At 32.8% G+C, this 20,246-nt stretch overlaps 3 protein-coding genes across 3 annotated transcripts; 2 read left to right on the forward strand and 1 right to left on the reverse strand.

Annotated features, from left to right (window-relative positions):
- Positions 1 to 3,814: 3,814 nt before the first annotated feature.
- LOC111706594 (vicilin-like seed storage protein At2g18540) lies at positions 3,815 to 5,713 on the reverse strand. Its single transcript, XM_023479506.1, has 3 exons — positions 5,627 to 5,713; positions 4,598 to 4,686; positions 3,815 to 4,196 (listed from the first exon to the last, which is right to left on the reverse strand). Exons 1-3 carry the CDS (start codon positions 5,711 to 5,713, stop codon positions 3,815 to 3,817), a joined length of 558 nt encoding a protein of 185 aa, XP_023335274.1.
- A 9,121-nt stretch (positions 5,714 to 14,834) lies between these two features.
- LOC111706595 (uncharacterized) lies at positions 14,835 to 16,383 on the forward strand. Its single transcript, XM_023479508.1, has 4 exons — positions 14,835 to 15,389; positions 15,777 to 15,860; positions 15,966 to 16,016; positions 16,128 to 16,383. The coding sequence occupies exons 1-4, from the start codon at positions 15,088 to 15,090 to the stop codon at positions 16,381 to 16,383; spliced, it is 693 nt and encodes a 230-aa protein (XP_023335276.1). The 5' UTR covers positions 14,835 to 15,087.
- A 30-nt stretch (positions 16,384 to 16,413) lies between these two features.
- On the forward strand, positions 16,414 to 20,016 carry LOC111706596 (uncharacterized). Its single transcript, XM_023479509.1, has 4 exons — positions 16,414 to 16,495; positions 17,471 to 17,577; positions 18,596 to 18,689; positions 19,415 to 20,016. The coding sequence occupies exons 1-4, from the start codon at positions 16,414 to 16,416 to the stop codon at positions 19,666 to 19,668; spliced, it is 537 nt and encodes a 178-aa protein (XP_023335277.1). The 3' UTR covers positions 19,669 to 20,016.
- The last annotated feature ends 230 nt before the right edge of the window (positions 20,017 to 20,246 follow it).

The raw sequence follows: 20,246 nt of genomic DNA on the forward strand, positions 1-20,246 counted from the left end.
TATTCTATTCACATCTCTATTCTAAACCGTATTCTATTCACATCTCTATTTTATACTGTATTCTATCCACATCTCTATTCTTTACTGTATTCTATTCGCATCTCTATTCTAAACTGTATTCTATTCACATCTCTATTCTAAAGTGTATTCTATTCGCATCTCTATTCTAAACTGTATTCTATTCACATCTCTATTCTATACTGTATTCTATTTGCATCTCTATTCTTTACTGTATTCTATTCACATCTCTATTCTAAACTGTATTCTATTCACATCTCTATTCTAAACTGTAGTCTATTCACATCTCTATTCTAAGCTGTATTCTATTCACATCTCTATTACATACTGTATTCTATTCACATCTCTATTCTAAACTGTATACTATTCACATCTCTATTCTATACTGTATTCTATTCGCATCTCTATTCTAAACTGTATTCTATTCACATCTCTATTCTAATCTGTATTCTATTCACATCTCTATTCTAAACTATTAGAGATGAGTGGTGTAATCAGTTCCTTTCATTTGTAGTTTTAAAATCTAACAAATAAACTTCGATAGAAAAAACTTGCGTTAGAAAAAAACTTTCGTTTTCATGCCGTTCTTTCGTTCGTTAAACTTTCTAGATCTTCTTACAGTCCCTTACCCCTTCCACTACCATACCCCCCCCCCCTGTTAATCCTACCGGCTCGCGGGACCAATTTTTATATTTTATTTGATAATTAATCGATGAGTTTAGTGGACAAAATACCATGGCAGGGAACTGCTTATTTCTTGAAGTTAGTTTTTTATAATTTGTTTAGCCTAACAAATTGTGTAAAAAGAAATTAAATCTTAGATATTTTGAATGGGAAGTATAGTGTCCCCGGTTTGTAAAGAATCTGTGATTACGCCCCCTGGTGGGTATACTAGAGTATACCGGTAGATTACAACTAAAATACAATGTCTATTGGAAGGATGAAAGATGATATGAAAGAAAGGGAATAAGTGGGAAGGAGAAGTGAGGATGAGGGTTGGAAGTATGGGATGTGGAAGGAAGGAGAAGAGAGGATAAGGGTTGGAAGGATAGGATGTGAAAGGAAGGAGAAGTGGGAAGGAGAAGTAAGGATAAAGGTTGGAAGGATGGGATGTGAAAGGAAGGAGAAGTGAGGGGGATCGAAGTGAGGATAAGGGTTGCAATGATGGGATGTGAAAGGAAGGAGAAGTGAGGATAAGGGAGGGAAAGGAGGGAAGGGAAAGAAGGGAAAGGAAGGAGGTTAGAGAGTAAGTTTGGGAAGAGAGGGTAAAGATTGTAGTAGATTTCTCTTTAACTATATATATAATATACATAAAGGAGTTGTCTACTTAAATCTGTGAACCGAGAATACAGATAATTATGATTAATTAAATCAAGAAATCTGTTCTAGTTCTCACAGATCAACAGGAGGATGGGAAACATAAACAGGAACAATTGAAATAAAAAGAAATATAGAATTTACAGAGGCGCAACTAGGACAATAGTGCATACAGAAGGGGTGGGGGAGGGGCTGAGGAGTGAGGGTGTATCCCCGCAGGATGGTTTCGGTTCAAAGTTTCTTTTCAGAACTTCCGCATTCCTCTTCCGTTCCACTTCAGACATACTGGACTGGAAACATGCAGTTATATAACTGCATGCAGTATGCCTCTTTAACATGTTTGATGTAATTCTTACCTAACATGGATTTTATGTTAAAAACTATAATCTTGTTTAACTATAATGCATTCTTTCGTAACATAAAAAAATAACATTATTTGTCAATGGGCTCACGTACTTACAGAACTTGTAATACTAATATATCAAACCATGCTTTCTTGTGCTTAAAAGAATTTGAGTGTATTTCTTATTTTTAGATGAATAAAACCTAATTATATATTGCATATATGCTGTATGCTGTATATTGAAGTGAATGATAAAGGATATGATGATCTATTTAGTTTAAACTGGAAATAAACTATTTAGGCAGAAATCCGGGATTTCCTCTTCATTACAACTTTAAAAACATACAGGGCGTTCAAAAATTATTTTAAAAAACAAATGATAAATAATTGTTAGATCAACTACAGAAAAAATACTATTCCTTATAAAAGCATACCAAAAAATTAAAGTTTTAATAAAAATAATTTTTTACAGAAAAAAAACTTTTTCAGGGTCATTTGTTTTCTGTACACTCAGTTATCTGTAAATTCAATTTTAAATTGTATTATGTCGGTTTTCTAAATGTATCTACTAATTCCAACTAATTGACTCATTTCTAGTATAAAAAATATGTATTGTATATAGATTAAAGATACTATTAAAGTTTGCATATAATTAAAAACAAAAAGGTAATGTTCGGTGACACTGTTAGAAAAAAAAACATTTTGTTCATAATATCAAACTTACCGAAAGAATTTCGAACTTACCAAAAGAATTTTGAACTTACCGAAAGAATTTCGAACGTACCGAAAGAATGTTGAGCTTACCGAAAGAATTTCTAACTTACCGAAAGAATTTCGATCTTACTGTTGTTAGAATTTCGAACTTGCTGAAAGAATTTCAAATTTACCGAAAGAATTTCGAACTTACTGAAAGAAATTCAAATTTACTGAAAGAATTTCTAACTTACCGAAAGAATTTCGATCTTACTGTTGTTAGAATTTCGAACTTTCTGAAAGAATTTCAAATTTACCGAAAGAATTTCGAACTTACTGAAAGAAATTCAAATTTACTGAAAGAATTTCGAACATACCGAAAGAATTTCGAACATACCGAAAGAATTTCAAACTTACCAAAAGAACTTTGAACTTACCGCAAAAAGTTTGAACTTACCGAAAGAATTTCGAACTTACTGAAAGAATGCTAGTTAGATATTAAGAACAACATATTAGATTATTTACTAACAGTGCAATAAAAAAGTATTTTCTTGCTTAATATCTAATTAATTAAATAACTGGATGAATAGTAAACTATAAAATGATAAAATAGTAAACTATAAAATGATAAAATAGTAAACTATACAATGATAAAATAGTAAACTATACAATGATAAAATAGTAAACTATACAATGATAAAATAGTAAACTATACAATGATAAAATAGTTGAGGTTGGAAGACACTGTTTAGTACAATGCTCCATACAATGAGCAGATAATTGAAGAATGTTTAAATATAGAATATCCAGGAATTCTAACTGTTGAGTTCATAGATATAAATATTCATCTTTTGTTTAAACTCAGCAATAAATATAGTTTCCTCTTCTCTTCTCCTGCTTTCTAGTTCTTCTGACTTCCTGTTTCCTTGGTCTTTTGTTTTAATCCTTTCTAGTTCTCCTGTTTTCCTGTTCTCCTGTTCTCCTGCTCTCCTGTTCTCCTGTTCTCCTGCTCTCCTGTTCTCCTGCTCTCCTGTTCTCCTGTTCTCCTGTTCTCCTGTTTTCCTGTTCGTCTGTTCTCCTGTTCCCCTGTTCTCCTGTTCTCCTGTTCTCCTGTTCTCCTGTTCTCATGTTCTCATGTTCTCCTGTTCTCCTGTTCTCTTGTTTTCTTGTTCTCATGTTCTCCTGTTCGCCTGCTTTCTAGTTTTCCTGTTCTCCTGCTTTCTAGTTCTCCTGTTCTCCTGATCTCTAGTTCTCCTGTTCTTTTGATTTCTAGTTCTCCTGTTCTTCTCCTTTATAGTTCTCCTGTTCTTCTGATTTCTAGTTCTTCTGTTCTTCTACTTTGTAGTTCTCCTGTTCTTCTACTTTCTAGTTCTCCTGTTCTCCTGATTTCTAGTTCTCCTGTTCTTCTGCTTTCTAGTTCTCCTGTTCTCCTGTTCTCCTGTTCTATTGATTTTTAGTTCTCCTGTTCTTCTGCTTTCTAGTTCTCCTGTTATCTTGCTTTCTAGTTCTCCTGTTCTTCTGCTTTCTAGTTATCCTGTTCTTCTGCTTTCTAGTTCTCTTGTTCTCCTGATTTCTAGTTCTCCTGTTCTCCTGATTTCTAGTTCTCCTGTTCTTCTGCTTTCTAGTTCTCCTGTTAGTTCTCCTGTTCTTCTGCTTTCTAGTTCTCCTGTTATCTTGCTTTCTAGTTCTCCTGTTCTTCTGCTTTCTAGTTATCCTGTTCTGCTGCTTTCTAGTTCTCCTGCTCTCCTGATTTCTAGTTCTCCTATTCTCCTGTTCTCCTGTTCTTCTGTTCTCCTGCTTTCTAGTTTTCCTGTTCTCCTGCTTTCTAGGGCTCTCCTATTCGTCTGTTCTCCTGTTCCCCTGTTGTACTGTTCTCTTCCTTTATGGTTTTCATTTTCCCCCGTTTTCCTGTTCTTCTGTTCTCCATGTTCTCCTGTTCTCCTGTTCTTCTGTTCTCCTGTTCTCCTGTTCTCCTGTTCTCCGGTTCTCCTGTTTTCATGTTCCCCTGTTCTCCTTTTCTCCGGTTCGCCTGTTCTCCTGTTCTCCTGTTCTCCTGTTTGCATGTTCCCCTGTTCTCCTGTTCTTCTGTTCTCCTGTTCTCCTGTTCTCCTGTTCTCCGGTTCTCCTGTCATGTTCCCCTGTTCTCCTTTTCTCCGGTTCGCCTGTTCTCCTGTTCTCCTGTTCTCCTGTTTGCATGTTCCCCTGTTCTCCTGTTCTCCGGTTCACCTGTTCTCCGGTTCACCTGTTCTCCTGTTCTCTTGTTCTCTTATTCTCCTATTCTCTTGCAGTGCACTTGTTCTCTTGCTTTTTAATCCCTATTTTTGGTTCATTTCTATCATATCAGAGAGAAAATATAATATTTTGAACTAAAGAATTGACGTATTTTAAATATAAAAGAATCATTTCTTTTTTAACGTAATTTTCAAAATGAAATTCGGGAATAATTATTTTTCAATTTTCAACCCAAGTTTTGTTTAGAGCTATGACGTTTCAGGGAAAATAGAGAAAGAACAACATTGTTTTTTTAGATACACAGTAGTTGGCGTTTCAGGGCAACAGAGTTCCAAACTGGGATTTTGGCCAAAATCTGAGATTTAGTGCCAGATGCTGGCCCAACCATGGTTTGGAACTTTTTCCCCCTTTGTTTAGAATATATGATTAGGACCTACAGACAGTTAGATAAGATAAGATAAGATAAAGTTTATTGCTAAAATAAATGTATCTGAGGAGAGTGGGAGGACGAAGGGATGAATAATCTTTTGTACAAGATCCTGCTAAATATTGCATGGTTGAGACAGGGAAAACACACTCTGGGTTCAGACATGAACTGAGCAGAGGTCGAGTCAGATCCTGTACCCGGAGTTCAGTATAGATCTTGTACCTGGAGTACAGTCTAGATCCTGTACTGTACCTGGAGTACAGTCTAGATCCTGTACCTGTACCTGGAGTACAGTCTAAATCTTGTACCTGGAGTACAGTCTAGATCCTGTACCTGTACCTGGAGTTCAGTATAGAGATACTGTACCTGGAGTACAGTCTAAATCTTGTACCTGGAGTACAGTATAGATACTGTACCCGGAGTACAGTCTAAATCTTGTACCTGGAGTACAGTCTAAATCGTGTACCTGGAGTACAGTCTATATTCTGTACCTGGAGTACAGTATAGATCCTTTAAGCGAAATTTGTTGGCGGTTATCGAATTTTAGACACTAAGATAGGGAGGGGGGAGAGCAAACAAACCGACCAAACACTAACCTGATGGTCAAGAAACCGGGATGTGTGAGAATGAGTTGAGAATTGATGACTGGGAATGAGTTGAGAGCTAAGTTCAGAGTCAGACATAATCATAGACAGAAAGACCGACCGTTTAAGTCAGGTTTAAATGGATAGACACCATACAAAATAGACAGTGACAAACAGACAGACAGAAATGCGAACGGACAGATTTATGCAACCTGTGAAGGATCATGTCTAATTGACTGTAAACTAATAAACTGAGAAGAATTCCTATTTAAAGATGGAATAAAACAAGTTTTTTCTTGTTTAATAGTTTAATGGCGGCATTATTTCAATCATAAACATCATTATCCCGTCACAATACAGGGGATCAGGGATAGAATAGGATAAAACACATTTTGTCCAGTGTTCTTAGAAGCGTGTATTTAAAGTTTTAAATCTGTTATTTTATTGTTAAAGAAATAAATAAAGCGTTTGTTTTAACACCTTTATTTATCTTTTGAACTTCTTTTATTCAAGAGATTTAATGACGACTCTAAATTCGTCTTTTTTTACGAGGCATTTACTAATTGACTCGTAGGCCTAATATCAATGCTTTTCACTAGAAATTTAAATCTTGAGACAGAAATAAGCGATATTATTCATGATAAAATTTCCAAAGTTCTCTGACCCTTCATCAATAAACCGGTCCAGGCGCATGAGCTTTGTGCATTAAAAACTGTATTAAAGGGACTGTACGTCTAATTTCAAGTGATCCTCCATGCAAAGATGGCAATGTCCGTCGTCCGTCGGTTTTCTGTGAGTTTCTCTATTTCATTACTTCTTTTAAACAATAAATGCTGAAGTCACTTTCGCAGAGAACCCGCAAATGAAAATAAACAGTTTGAAGAAAAGATAATATTGATATTTAATTAATACTTGATCAGACAAAGCTTTCAAGGGTACCGCAGTCATCTTGGTATGGAGGGTCACTTGAAATTACGCTTACAGTCCCTTTAACTAAAACCGGAATTCTGGATTATTATCAAAGAAATTAAAATCTGAAAGACAAACTCGTAAATCTTGAGTTTTATGATTTAATTTCACGCCTAGATATCCAGACAGTTTTAAAATGAAAAATCTAATTTCAACACCGAAGGCCGAATTTAAAGAATTTGAGCCGCGGCTTAAATTTAAGCCGCGGTTTAAATATGCTTGGTTCCACATAAAATTGTATCAAATGTTTTAAGATTTTTGCCGGCGCTTAATTTAAACCGGGTTTTGGTGGATCTAAGTCGCGGCTCAAATTCTTTAAATTCGGCTACAGGTTAACTTTGAAGATTCACATGGCGCATTGTTCTTTGGGTTTACCCTACTTACTTACTTACTTATACTGTTTTAGTATCTCTTAACATGCAGATTTGGAAATTACAACGCCGTTATTTCTGGTTTCAGTTTATAACGGCGAAATTGGCAAAATTCACTGTGTAAGTAAAAGCATTTTATTTGACTTTAGGTCATCAAGATTTTGGAAGATATGAAATAATACTGAATGTTCGCTACAGTAGGTTTCATCCATTGCGGAGTAAGAAGATGCCTGTTGACTTAAGTTATTATTTAAATGGTCCATTGAACATGAGAAACATGCATTTTGTGGTGTAATTTTTCCATATAAAAAGCTTATCTTCAAGCTACTAGTAAAACCGTGCAACGGTGCAATCGAAAAGTTATAAAACACCAAACACACAAAAGATTGAATTTACGTCGTCTTCCTAGTCCACAGTTTTATGGGTCCCATTGTAGTTGAGCGGAGTTGGATGAATGTAAAGAATGTCTGTATTAAGGTGTGATAAATGTCATTTAAAGATTTGGATGAATTTAAAGAATGTCTGTATATTAAGGTGTGATAAATGTCATTTAAAGATTTTCCAGATGCAATATTTCAAACTTCAAATTTTTATCACAATTTTTAACATTATCTTTTTGTTTAAAGGGATTGTTTCTGTAATTTTAGGGAATTCTTTCTTCAAAAACAATTTAAAAACAATTAAATTTTTTTTTAAGATATGATATGAAACTCATGGTTTTATATCGGTCTTTTTAGTTGTAGAAATCCTGCGATGTCTTTTTTTTTGTTCCTGAATAATGGTTTAAATATTTCTGAATAAACAGAGAGAACCATTACAGATATCGCTAGCAGTCCCTGAGAAGGTTTTGCTGTCATGATTTATCCAGTGTTTTTTGAAGAGATAATGATACCTTTGAAGCCTGAGAACGATCGAATTTTTCTGAAATATTGGGAAAATCGGAAACCCGGTTGTTTCATAAATTAGCCACGTCTATAATCTATTTTTGATCCAAACTCATAATTTGAGAGGAGTGGTTGACCATATGCCTACTCAGGGATAAGGGTTGAGTACTGGAGGGTTTGGGAACCCGGAGTACTGAACCTGGATACCAGGAACCCAGGGAGAGCAGAATTGAGATCAGGATATAAAACAGCAGAAGAATATATAACGCAATATTGGTTAATTGTGTAAATAAGAGATGTGTTGAAAAGGCTTACACTGGTTATTAAAGATATGCAGTTTAAAAAGTACACACTGATGTACTGTAATTAGATTAACATAATTAAATATAAGAAGGATAGTACCGTGAAGAACATTTACTAATTACAAAAATTTAAAAAGAACTGTCCGGAATCGTATAGTATGATTTAGCTTGGTTTCTGTTTTAAGATATGGAAGAATGGAGTGTGAGGAGAATAGAGTGTGGGGGGATAGAGTTAGGGAGGATGGAGTATATACAGGGTTACCCACAAAGAATGAGACTTAAGGGACGACTGTGCGAACTTTATACTGTTCGTTTCCTGCTAAGTTGTGTATTTCTTGCCAAATAATTTATGCAGCCATTTTATCTACAGGGTGTCCCACGAAACATGAAAGTTGGTGAATAGTTTGAATGTCTTCTTCCATAATTTGTTAGGTTGTTTGATACCAAAGAAAATAATCAAAATATTATTTAACAGTCATGTTATTGTAAAATTGATTTCAAACTTAAATATATTCAAGCAAAAGATTTGTTTAACAAAATAAACTGCAAAAAGTCTTTAATATCTAATACAGTATATGGAAGACGACATTAATAACTATTTATCATATTTATGGGACACCCTGTATGTGGGTAACCCTGTACATAAATGGAGAAACAGAATTAGCGTATAGCCTTATTTTTTCTTTAAAATTATGAAATGTCAATTTAGTTTTTCTAATTTCCACTGGTGGATCTATTTCTGAATAAGTCCCCGAAATATTTCTGAGATTTGTCCGTTGCAACATCTGCAAATTGCATAATTCTTCGTGAAAGGAATTGAGTTTTTGCAACAAAATTTGATTTTTTAATTCCTATGTATTTAAGGACCCCAATATAGAAGACCTTTGATATTTCACATTATGACTGCTGTCAGATCAATTAATCTTAGTTTGAAAAATCAAAGGTTTCCACCATCAGGTTTTTATGATTTAGGAAGGAAAAGTTAGAGTTTGTTGAAAAAAATAAATTCCTTTCTGAAATTACATAATTCTTTGTGACATTTCTTAAATAAAAGGAAACACAAAGACGACATTCGACAGTTTTCTGGTTCTCAGTGTAATAGATGTGATGGACCACACGTGTTTTATTTCCAGCATTTTATTATTTGGCAATATTTTTATTTTGAACATCTTTCAATTTATTTTTATTTGTGGACGACTCTCTCTCTTAGCTTCTTTCGTCCGCACTCAATACAAACCAGTCCTTCCAGATAAACCCTGAATTTCTCATCCAACTCTAATTAGTACCCGGAGATACAGGAAAACCCTGAACCTAGATCTATATCTTTTTCTATCCCTGTATTATTCTACAAACTTTTCTCACAATTAAAGTTTTTAATATTAACTTAAGAACGTAATAAAACTAATGAACAGAAAATAATTCTCAGAAATCTAATTTTTTCTTTAATTTCTTTTTTGACAACAATAGTTCAATTAATTTCATGAAATTAAAAAAGAAAACAAATCTAAAACCTCTAATAAAGATTTTTTCTTTCTTTTAAACATTTACAACATTATTTCCTACAGTTAAATAAGTCTGCACAGTTTCCGGAATGTTGACGGAAAAAGTGGTTAAAATCCTAAAAACCTGGGAATTAAGTGACGACGTTTTCTACTAATTTGATGGCCCGGCAGCATTTAAAGAAAATTTTAAAGTAAAGCCTGTAACTCTTCTTATAATTCTAGAAATTTGGATTTTTTTTTTAATTATGTGTTCTTAAAAGACGGGATTTCTAGGGACTTTATATTCCCGTGATTCTTTTCATCCAATTAAAAACTTTTGAACAATAATTTTTCAGTTTCTTTAAAAAATTTTAATTTAAGTAATATTCAGAGAAGAATACGTAATGTTTAATGTTAACTGAGCTGAAAACTTTTGAATTATGGATATCGAGATCAATGCCTGATCTCCTGGTTTCACTAAACCCGAGATTAGGTTAATACGCATTCGATATCCAAGAAAGAAGTTTAAAATTTAACTAATTAGCGTATCATGTTTGTTACACTTTTTATCTTTTAAATTTTTTAAATTTTAGCGCCTTTCTGCCCATTCTGGTGTTAAAGGTGTCATATCAATTGAACTAATATTTGATTGAACGAACGTAAGTTTTGGATTAATGTTTTTTAAAACTAACGTTCAAAATTGCTATAGTTCACAAATGTGATAAAATGGGTTTTTAATAAGTTCATAAAAACATGATTGAATTTATATTTGTTCAAATGCTCTAAAAGCCGACTTGTCAACAGCTGACTTTAGTTCAATTAGATTTTAGTTCAATCGATAAAGCATCGCATTTGTAATTGTTATCAAACGTAAATTTTATACATCCAAAAGAGAGGACTAGGAAGAAAATCAAAAGTGTCACAGTGTTTTCATTGGATACCCAGATTAAGCGATCGGGATTAAGGATATCCTATTCTAAAGTTTTCAGCTCAGATCCCATATAATATTGTTAAGATGTGTTTGCAATTTAAAATTCTATTACTCTTCTTACTTAAAAGTATGTTAACCCAAAGGAAAAAAATATGTTTTCAAAAGAATTTGTTTAATATTATTCTGTTTGGCCGGAATTATTCGAAACTATTAATGAAACTTGGAAAATGTTTGTTGTTGTTCATAAGCCTTCTCAATGAAGGGGGGAATTAAACCTATTAATTAGCAATCCTTTCATTAATTAGGCACACTAACCCTCCTTTAATTAAACGGAAAATTATAGGACAAATATCATGTAAACAACAAGAGCAGGAGGATTAATGATTTCAAGAATCAACAAAAAATAAGAAAATCGTAATAACAGTTTCTTTAAAAAAATTAGCTTCTTTCTTATTTTCTCCATTTCACTAAGTTCTATAAGTGTGAAGGAAGCATAATGAAAAAGGAAAAAATCAAAACAAGGATTTTTAAAATAACTTTTTCAAAGTTTTGAGTTGCTAATTTTAATAGCACTAAACAGAACTTTTAATTACCCTTCATTTACATATCAGTTCACATCCTTTTCGACATCCTTTTTGACATCCTTTCTGGCATCCTTTTTGACATCCTTTTTGACATCCTTTTTGTCATCCTTTTTGATATCCTTTTTGACATTCTTCTTCACATTCATTTTTGAAATTTTTTTGACATTCTTTTTGACTTTTTTGGCACCCTTTTTATATTCTTTTTGTCATCCTTTTTGACATCCTTTTTGACATTCTTTTTGACATCCTTTTTGACATCCTTTTTGGCATTCTTTTTGGCATTCTTTTTGGCATTCTTTTTGAATTCCTTTTTGACATCCTTTTCGACATCCTTTTAAATTTTTTTTGACAACCTTATGAAATCCTTTTTTACATTCATTTTTACATTCTTTTTTACATCCTTTTTGACATCCTTTTTGACATCCTTTTTGACAACCTTTTTGACATCCTTTTTGACATTCCTTTTGACATCCTTTTTGACATCCGTTTTGACATTCTTCTTGACATCCTTTATTGAAATTCATTCAATCGTGAACTCATGAGTCCTAACTCTCCTTGTCAAAATTAGATCTATGTACACACACAGGCACAGTTGACAATTCAACAGTGCAAGTAAAAACTCAGATCTCTCTATGCGCCGCGCCTATTAGCAAAATTTCATGACAGAGAATATAAAAAAACATGTTTTGCTCGTCAAGTGTTTGGATAAAAATGCTAATTACAAGGATTGAAAGGAAACTGTACCGGGAGGTTTCGTCATGTTTAATATCTATTTCCTAATATATATACAGGATATATTACATACTGTATAGTGTATACAATACAATACATGCAAATATTACCCATACTCATAGTTTTTATTGTATTATCACTAAGCGTGGGCAAAAATGTACTCTGGATTAATTTTTTTTCAAAATATTTCTTTATTTTTAAAAACCTCCCCTGATTTTTTATGGAATTAGGAAAAAGGAGTAAAAACTTATATAGAAGAATTATCAAGCTAAAACTAGTCTAAAGGATCGCGAAATGCTCTGAAATCTTAATATCTATGATTCTAAGTTTAATCCACTGGATGTTTCAAAAATCTGATGGATTGGTTAAATAGTTTCTATCGTGTATGTATCCCTTTACCTGGAGAACCTAGCAACCATGAGATATTCAGTTCATGCTTGTTCTATTATCTGTAAAGATATATTATTTCCATTATTATGCTTTAATCTTATAGTACAGTGATTACCAAAAAAACAATGTAATAGGAGGCAATAGCAATAATTAAGTTTATTTGATTTTGTTAAATAAAAAGCAAATAGTTTTACTAGACACTTCACTAATTAAGTGAAATAGGGCTGTTTACACTGCAAAATTGGATTTTTAAATTCATTACTTGATTCTAAAGGTCGTTTTGCTGTTTGAGAGTTTTCTGGTTATCATTGAATCCTCCCAGGTTTAAATAGTCGGGCCAGGTTTAAATAGTCGGGCCAGGTTTAAATATATTTTTTATATTTATTATTAACTATTTTTACTTTTGCTGATATTGGGAAACCATTTTTACTTTTACAATTCATCAAATTTAAAAAAGTCCAATTATGCAATATTTCCAATACCTAACTCAGATTAAATTATTTCCATCTGCTCTCTGGAAGGGACTGTTTACATTTTATCCTTGGGTTTCTCATATTATTTTAGACTAACAGGTCCTTAACCTTCATTTATTTTATTTGACTATTACAACATATGTTTACTTGCAAATTCAGGATTGATCACGGGAAATGCGGGGAATTAAGAGCATATTTTGAAAATCATAAGAAACCACGAAACTTGCGAAATTTCAAACTTTCCTCAAACAAAGAAATTGAGTCTTTGACACAAACTCTGATTTTCTAATCACTATATCTTTGGAACCAAATTTTGCAGACCTTAGATATTTCAAATTATGAATTCTATTAGGTCAAGTAATCTGAGTTTGAAATATCAAAGGTTTACAACATCGAGTTCTAAAGATATTGTGGTTTAAATGTTTGATTTTGTTCCAAAGACTCCATTCCTTTGATGTTAATATTCCATGTTGACAAAAGTAGAATTGAAAGTGACTTTTAAATAATAAATCTGTGGAATAAAGAGAATTGAGTCTTTGTCTCAAACTCTGATACATCTTTGCAACCCAATGTCGTAGACCTTAGATATTTAAAACTATGAATTCTGTTAGATCAAATAATCTAACTTTGAAAGATTAAAATAAGAGGTTGCGTGAATATTTATCAGAATAATATTTAGCCGGTAAGATTCGTAAGGTTTACAAGATGGTCAATCCTTTATGTAATTGATAAGGTATGCTAACTAATACATTTCTGAATTTTGCTTCGTGATTAATAAAATTCTTCTTTTTAGAGTATTTATTCTGAAAGATTGAAAAGAAAAATAAACTAATAATTACAACCATAATAATATGAAAGAAGAACAAGAAGAAAGCCTATTGAACCCAATCAAAGACGAGGATTGGAACAGGAAGAGTATTAAGCTTATATTGGGGCTCAGAACTTTGAGTGACATTTCAATAACTTACTGACATAATCGATTCACAATTCACACGAAGAATCTTCCTGAAGAGATATTGTAGTTTTCTGGTTTGAAAAGAGATTAATCAGAGATAATTATTTTATTAGAGAAACCACAGTAAAATAACTATTTTTAAAGATAATAGCTTGGATATCTCATTAATTTTATTACAAAATTGCTTAAAAGGTATCTTTGTAAATGATTATGGAGAGTCACTGGAAATAAAATCCAACTGTGCAGTTTTATAACATTTGTTCAATGTAATATATATATTTATCTACATTTATTGTCTTTTTATTGATAGTATTTATTACAAAGAATTTAGAATGCTTTATTTCTGAAAACTCGATTAATTAGATAATTTCCGACAACCTCTGTTAAATTTACAGTTTTCAGAAGCGGTGTAGATCCCAGAATTGTAACAAAAGTGTTTTTGTGCTCAGACGATAGTTCCATCCTTGACAATTGAGTTTTTTCAATTTCATAAAAAATTGGAAATCTTTGAATAACTTCAAATTAATTAAAATAATATTGTAAAGATCCTTTCATTAAAATTTCTTAAACAACAAAATGAAATATTAATATTTTTCTCAAACCGTGAAATAAATTAGAAGTTAAAGAAACAATTGACGTAATTTCTTGTGCGCCCTCCACCTTGCCCCCCCCCCCCCCCATTTAAAGATTTACATTCCCGATTGTTAAAATCTGATAAAAATATAAAAATTAGGGAAATAACAAATTTTTCTTTACAGAGATACTCCAATTCAAGGTTGTAATGCAAGGAAAGTTGACTGCAGTTGCGTATACTCTGCGTACATATTGAAACCAGTTTTCTCTGGGCGGAATTTGTAAACAAGAATAGATGCATCAGTGTTCGTTTAGTATCCGTGGAGGATAAAAGCATTTAATTTTGATGATTTTAATAATTCACATAATAGTTTCCTATGACCAGAATATTTCATTGATTTTTTATGTGAAAGATGGATCCCATGTCAGGCTGTGACATCCGTCTTGTGTTTACATTACCGCCCAGAGACAGTACACTGCAGTACAAAAGCTGCGTACACCACTAAAATAACTTTTCTTGCATTATAGCCTTGAAATTATATATTTTCAGAAAGAAAAAAGTTGGGTTTAAAAAACAAATGAGCAAAGAGTATTGTCGTAAAATGGGCAAATAAGTTTTTAAAGGAAAGTCGGTGGAAAATACGTGAACAGTTCCTTTAAATAAACAAATAACAGCCAAACAGACCAATTTTAACTAAATATTAAACAAACATTCAGTTTATTGAAAAACCTTGTAACAATACTTAACTTAGTAGATTGCAGAGGATAAACCAGGAGGAACTGGATGAAATAAAGGATTTTCGGAGAAGAACGGATGGAATAAATGGGATGGATAGAGCGGATACCATGGATAGGATGGATTCTAGGAATAGGATGGATACCATGGATAGGATGGATACTAGGGATAGGATGAATGACACGTATGGTAAGGATGGTATGTTTGGGATGAGAACCACAGATGGAATCAGGATGGATGATAAGAATGAGATAAGAACCACAGATGGTATCAGGATGGTTGACAATTATGATATGAGAGGGATGAAGGATGATGATATTGTTCTAGAGTACGACCTGGATGATCTAGATGAACCAACCCTAGAGCAGGTTCGAGAGAACAGGGAGAACCTTCGGTAAAACTCAAAACTTTTCATAATTTTCATAAATTTTTCATTTACTTTTCAAAATTTTTTTTTAAAAATCTGCTAAAATTATTACCAATGGCCTTTTATAACAAAACTGGACACGTTTAACAAACCTATGATTGCATTGACAATGTTTTCTGTTTAATATAGCTCTTCGCTCTAAATTTGGAGATTTTTTTGTAATTTAAAGAAAAGGAATTGAGTCTTTGCCACAAATTCAGATTTTCTGATCCATATATCTTTGCAATCCAATGTCGTAGACCCTTTATATTTTAAACTATCTAAGTTTGAAATATCAAAGGTTTACACCATCAGGTTGCAAATATATAGAGATTAGAAAATTTGAGTTTGTGACAAAGACTCAATTCCTTTCAGTAAATTTCTGGCGAATCCTGAAGTTGATTCGACTAAATCCAAACTCGGACAAGAATTGAAGATAATTTTGGAAGAAACAAATCGGTAAGAAATAAAAGAAAAAAAGTTGAATATTTTCTCCTTTCCTATTTTTTAAAATGATAACTGTCTACACACACACCAAAAATATCGATAATAATCTTATTTTAGAAGAATTGAAGCTGATCTAGCTTTAAACCCCGGTCAATCTATTTTTGGCAGGTAAAATATTCTTTGTTATAGAGAAGAAAATTACAAGGATTTAAAAAAATATTTTTTTTTCATTTTTTTTCGAACTCTCACCAAGGCCATGATAGAAGATTCAATGACCAGGGAGGCAAAAATCAGGAAAACAAAAATGTCAAAAAGTATGTCGCCAGAATGTACTCAAGAACTGATAGCAGACGTGTCAAAGAGTATGTCGCCTGAATGTACTCAAGAACTGATAGCAGACGTGTCAAAGAGTATGTCGCCAGAATGCACTCAAGAACTGATCGCAGACGTGTCAAAGAGTATGTCGCCAGAATGTACTCAAGAACTGATAGCAGACGTGTCAAAGAGTATGTCCCAGAATGCACTCAAGAACTGATAGCAGACGTGTCAAAGAGTATGTCCCAGAATGCACTCAAGAACTGATAGCGGACGTGTCAAAGAGTATGTCCCAGAATGTACTCAAGAACTGATAGCAGACGTGTCAAAGAGTATGTCCCAGAATGTACTCAAGAACTGATCGCAGACGTGTGAGCGGAGAAAAGGCAACCCTGAAAAATTGTGTCAACTATTTTATTTTATAAAATTGTTAAAACTAAAACTAAAACATAAAAAGGAGTAAATCCGCTTTTAAAAGTTCAAAGTGGGGGAAGCTGGCTTAAAAAAGGTTATTTGAGACTGTCTTTTTTTTAAATTTTAACAATGCAGTTAGAATGTCTAATAGAAAACATAAGAATTGCACCATTTCTTCACAGAAAAAAATCTTACAATAAAAATATTGAAGGTTACATTTTCGTTCACACATTAAAGTAACTACTGCAGGTTTTAAGAACGAAATAATATTGTTTATTTTTTAGTCTAATTTTCAGCCATTGTTAAATTAATTAATAAATTCAAACTTTGCCTTACTGTATTTTCATCTCACGAGGAATCATTAAGAAGTGCATTTTCTCCATAAAGTGTATTTTTATTACTGTTGTTTGTTATTTTTTGTTTTTATCGAATCGGATTCTTTTCTCAAAACTTGATGAACTGAAGAAACGTAAATATGTACTTTAAAGTGACACATTGAAGAGAGTTTTATAATGATTCCAAATATGTATTTCTGTATATTGTATCAATAAAACTTGATGAACTGAAGAAACGTGAATATGTACTTTAAAGTGACACATTGAAGAGAGTTTTATAAAGATTCCAAATATGTATTTCTGTATATTGTAACAATAAAACTAAAGGAATTGAGTTTTTGCCACAAACTCTGGTTTTCTAATTCGTATATCTTTGCAACCCTAAGTCGTAAACCTTAGACATTTTTAACTATGATTGAACAATCTAAGTTTCAATTATCAAAAGTTTAGAAAACTTGAGTTTGTTACAAAGACTCAACTCTTTTCTGTTGTTTCCTAGTGTTTTATTTATCATTTTTTCATCCACGGATTTTATAGATGACGACATTTGGTAATTAGTTAATCTTCAAAAAATATCAAACAAATTTTTCAGGCAAAGAGAGGCGCCCTTTACGTTTAATAGAAGCCGTTCGGCTGAATATCAAAATCCTTTGGAAAGGATTCCGGTATTTATAATTTTCCAATATTTTGTATGTTATTAATTCCTATATCCTTGATAGTTTTTTTTTAATAACTACAGGGCTTAATATTAATTGCCCCAGCCATTTATTGAGTAGAAAATGTTAGCTTTACGGTGAGGCCTTTTAAACCTCTGTTCAAGGATAAATGAATTACCCTTCCTTTCTCTCTGAAAATTGCTGCTTTTAAATTGTGTTTTTTTTACAAAGTATAATTTCATAATTTGTGAATCGGACATGAGTGCAAGTCATTTATCATTTAAAATTACGTATACAGTCCCTTAAAATTACGTATACAGTCCCTTAAAAGAAACATGTCGCTACATGCACTTCTGCAGCAAACCATGAATGTATGATATACTTTATAGCTTAAAATGTACCTCTCTTTTATGTATGAAACTACTTTATAAACATACAAACAAATATCACTAATTGACAATTTATGATGATAAGATGGTAATTCTATTATAGTTTATACACCTTACTTACACCTTAGTTTTTTTTTATGTTTTAGCAAACTTCATTAAAAGGTGTGGTTTAAGTACCTACCCGGAGAAGTAATAAATTTGGGTGGTTTAGATGCCTACCCGGAGAAATGATAAATTGGTGTGGTTTCGGTACCTACCTGAGAAATGATACATATTGGTGTGGTTTAGGTACCTAAATGGAGAAATGGAGAAATGATAAATTGGTGTGGTTTAGGTACCTACTTGGATAAATTATAAATTGGTGTGGTTTAGGTACCTACCCGGAGAAATGATAAATTGGTGTGGTTGAGGTACCCACCCGGAGAAATGATTAATTGGTGTGGTTTAGGTACCTACCCGGAGAAATTTTTAATTTTTGTGGTTTAGGTACCTAACCGGAGAAATTTTAAATTGGTGTGGTTTAGGTACCTAACCGGAGAAATTATAAATTGGTGAAATTTACGTACCTACCCGGAGAAATGATAAATTGGTGTGGTTTAGGTACCTACCCGGAAAAATTATAAATTGGTGTGGTTTAGATACCTACTCGGAGAAATGTAGAACTAGGACCTGAAGTTCTCCAGGTTCTTCGGAGACTAGAGACCCAAAGACAAGGAGTAAATAACAACTCAGGTACACAGATTTTAGTTTGACTTTGATTGATGTTTTATCACCATTTAACAACAAAGACTATATGTATCATCAATGACTTTTTTATCTGATTATTTGTGGTTTCGAACCTGATAAATCCATTAGGCAGTCAGAAGTTTAGACAGTTTCAAAACTTTATAATGGAATATATATAAACAGATTCTACTTTGCGAATTTAGCTACAGTAAAACAATTATAATTTCGGAAATATTTTTCATTTCACCTTTAACCTTAGAAATCTTCATTAATAAATTTGAAAAATGAATCGATGCTAAAATTTGTTACCCCTCTAACAGAACTAACGTTAAACGTAATACACATATCAGAAGCGTATACAGAGGGGGGGGGGGTTGCAATTGGAGCTGTACCCTCCTGGAAAAAATAAAAATTATAATTTTCTGGGGGGTTTCAGCACCCTTGAAATGTCTCCCCCCCCCCCCCCTTTGCAAATACCTTGCCAATACACGCCTCTGAAGCAAATTTGCGTAAATTCACCCATTACCTAGCAATAAAAAAATCTCTTAAAATTAATGTTTCTTACGCAAAAATAACTTTTGGGACCACCAAATATGAACTTTCAGAGCAAAAAAATTAAACGCAGAAAACCGGAAAAACGGAAAACTTTCTGGATTTCCCGCGAATCTTGCATGCTGGGAGTAGGCTAGGTTAAGGGGGGTCTATCTAAAAAATATTATTTGCCTGTCTAGAAGAGGATTGCACGGAGGATGCGTCGCTGTTAAATGGATTCATGGAGGGTTTCCAGGAGGACATAGAGACAGAACCGGAACCTGAACATCAAGTTGATCCTGAGGTTGAAGACAAGCTTGGAGCCGAACCTGAACCTGGACTTAGATATTATGATGAATCTAAATCTGAAAACCTTCTGCAAAGTTTTATTAACAGTTTAGTTATCGCTGCAGGATTTGCTGTCCTTGCAACATTGGTGTATTGGTATCAATGAAATAAGCAAAACTGTAAATAATTTAGACTAAAGCATTTGATTGGAACACTATTTCATTATGCATTTTTTTCGTGGAAGGCAAGAATAGACCCTAAATGAGAATTTAATGAAGTTTAATAAAAAGTGTATATAAAAATTCCTAATAGGAATTCTAACAATCGAATACAAAATGATTTTGCCAAGAAACAAGCTTGCATTCAGCAAATAATATGAATAGTACATTTCTTCATACGGTCGTCTCAGAAAAGGGTAACCCTGGGTCTACTTTATCGATATGAAAGACTGGTTATTTGACCGTTTATGTATTTCACACTTTTATGCTTCCTCATAAATACCAATAAAATTGAATTTTAAACCTTTTAAAAACCTTTTCTGCATACCAATAAAATTGAATTTTAAACCTTTTAAAAACCTTTTCTGCTTCCTCATAAATACCAATAAAATTGAATTTTAAACCTTTTAAAAACCTTTTCTGCTTCCTCATAAATACCAATAAAATTGAATTTTAAACCTTTTAAAAAACGAACACCTATATGTGCTCTGTAAGAGAAAAGTTCTGGCCATTTTCTTGCTTACAG

Source organism: Eurytemora carolleeae, unplaced genomic scaffold, assembly GCF_000591075.1.
Source record: "Eurytemora carolleeae unplaced genomic scaffold, Eaff_2.0 scaffold740, whole genome shotgun sequence".
NCBI lineage: Eukaryota > Metazoa > Arthropoda > Copepoda > Calanoida > Temoridae > Eurytemora > Eurytemora carolleeae.

Excerpts from the sequence above, each read along its gene's own strand:
- LOC111706594 (XM_023479506.1), bottom strand. The coding sequence starts at position 5,713 with ATGTCTGACTCTGAACTTAGCTCTCAACTCATTCCCAGTCATCAATTC. Across the intron at positions 4,687-5,626 it reads CCCGGTTTCTTGACCATCAG|GGATTAAAAAGCAAGAGAAC; the intron begins GTTAGTGTTTGG and ends AACCAAAAATAG. Across the intron at positions 4,197-4,597 it reads ACAGGTGAACCGGAGAACAG|AAAGCAGGAGAACAGGAAAA; the intron begins GTGAACCGGAGA and ends GGAGAGCCCTAG.
- LOC111706596 (XM_023479509.1), top strand. The coding sequence starts at position 16,414 with ATGCACTCAAGAACTGATAGCGGACGTGTCAAAGAGTATGTCCCAGAA. Across the intron at positions 16,496-17,470 it reads GATAGCAGACGTGTCAAAGA|TTAATCTTCAAAAAATATCA; the intron begins GTATGTCCCAGA and ends TTTGGTAATTAG. Across the intron at positions 17,578-18,595 it reads ATCCTTTGGAAAGGATTCCG|ATACCTACTCGGAGAAATGT; the intron begins GTATTTATAATT and ends GGTGTGGTTTAG.
- LOC111706595 (XM_023479508.1), top strand. The coding sequence starts at position 15,088 with ATGGATAGAGCGGATACCATGGATAGGATGGATTCTAGGAATAGGATG. Across the intron at positions 15,390-15,776 it reads GAGAACAGGGAGAACCTTCG|TAAATTTCTGGCGAATCCTG; the intron begins GTAAAACTCAAA and ends AATTCCTTTCAG. Across the intron at positions 15,861-15,965 it reads ATTTTGGAAGAAACAAATCG|AAGAATTGAAGCTGATCTAG; the intron begins GTAAGAAATAAA and ends ATCTTATTTTAG.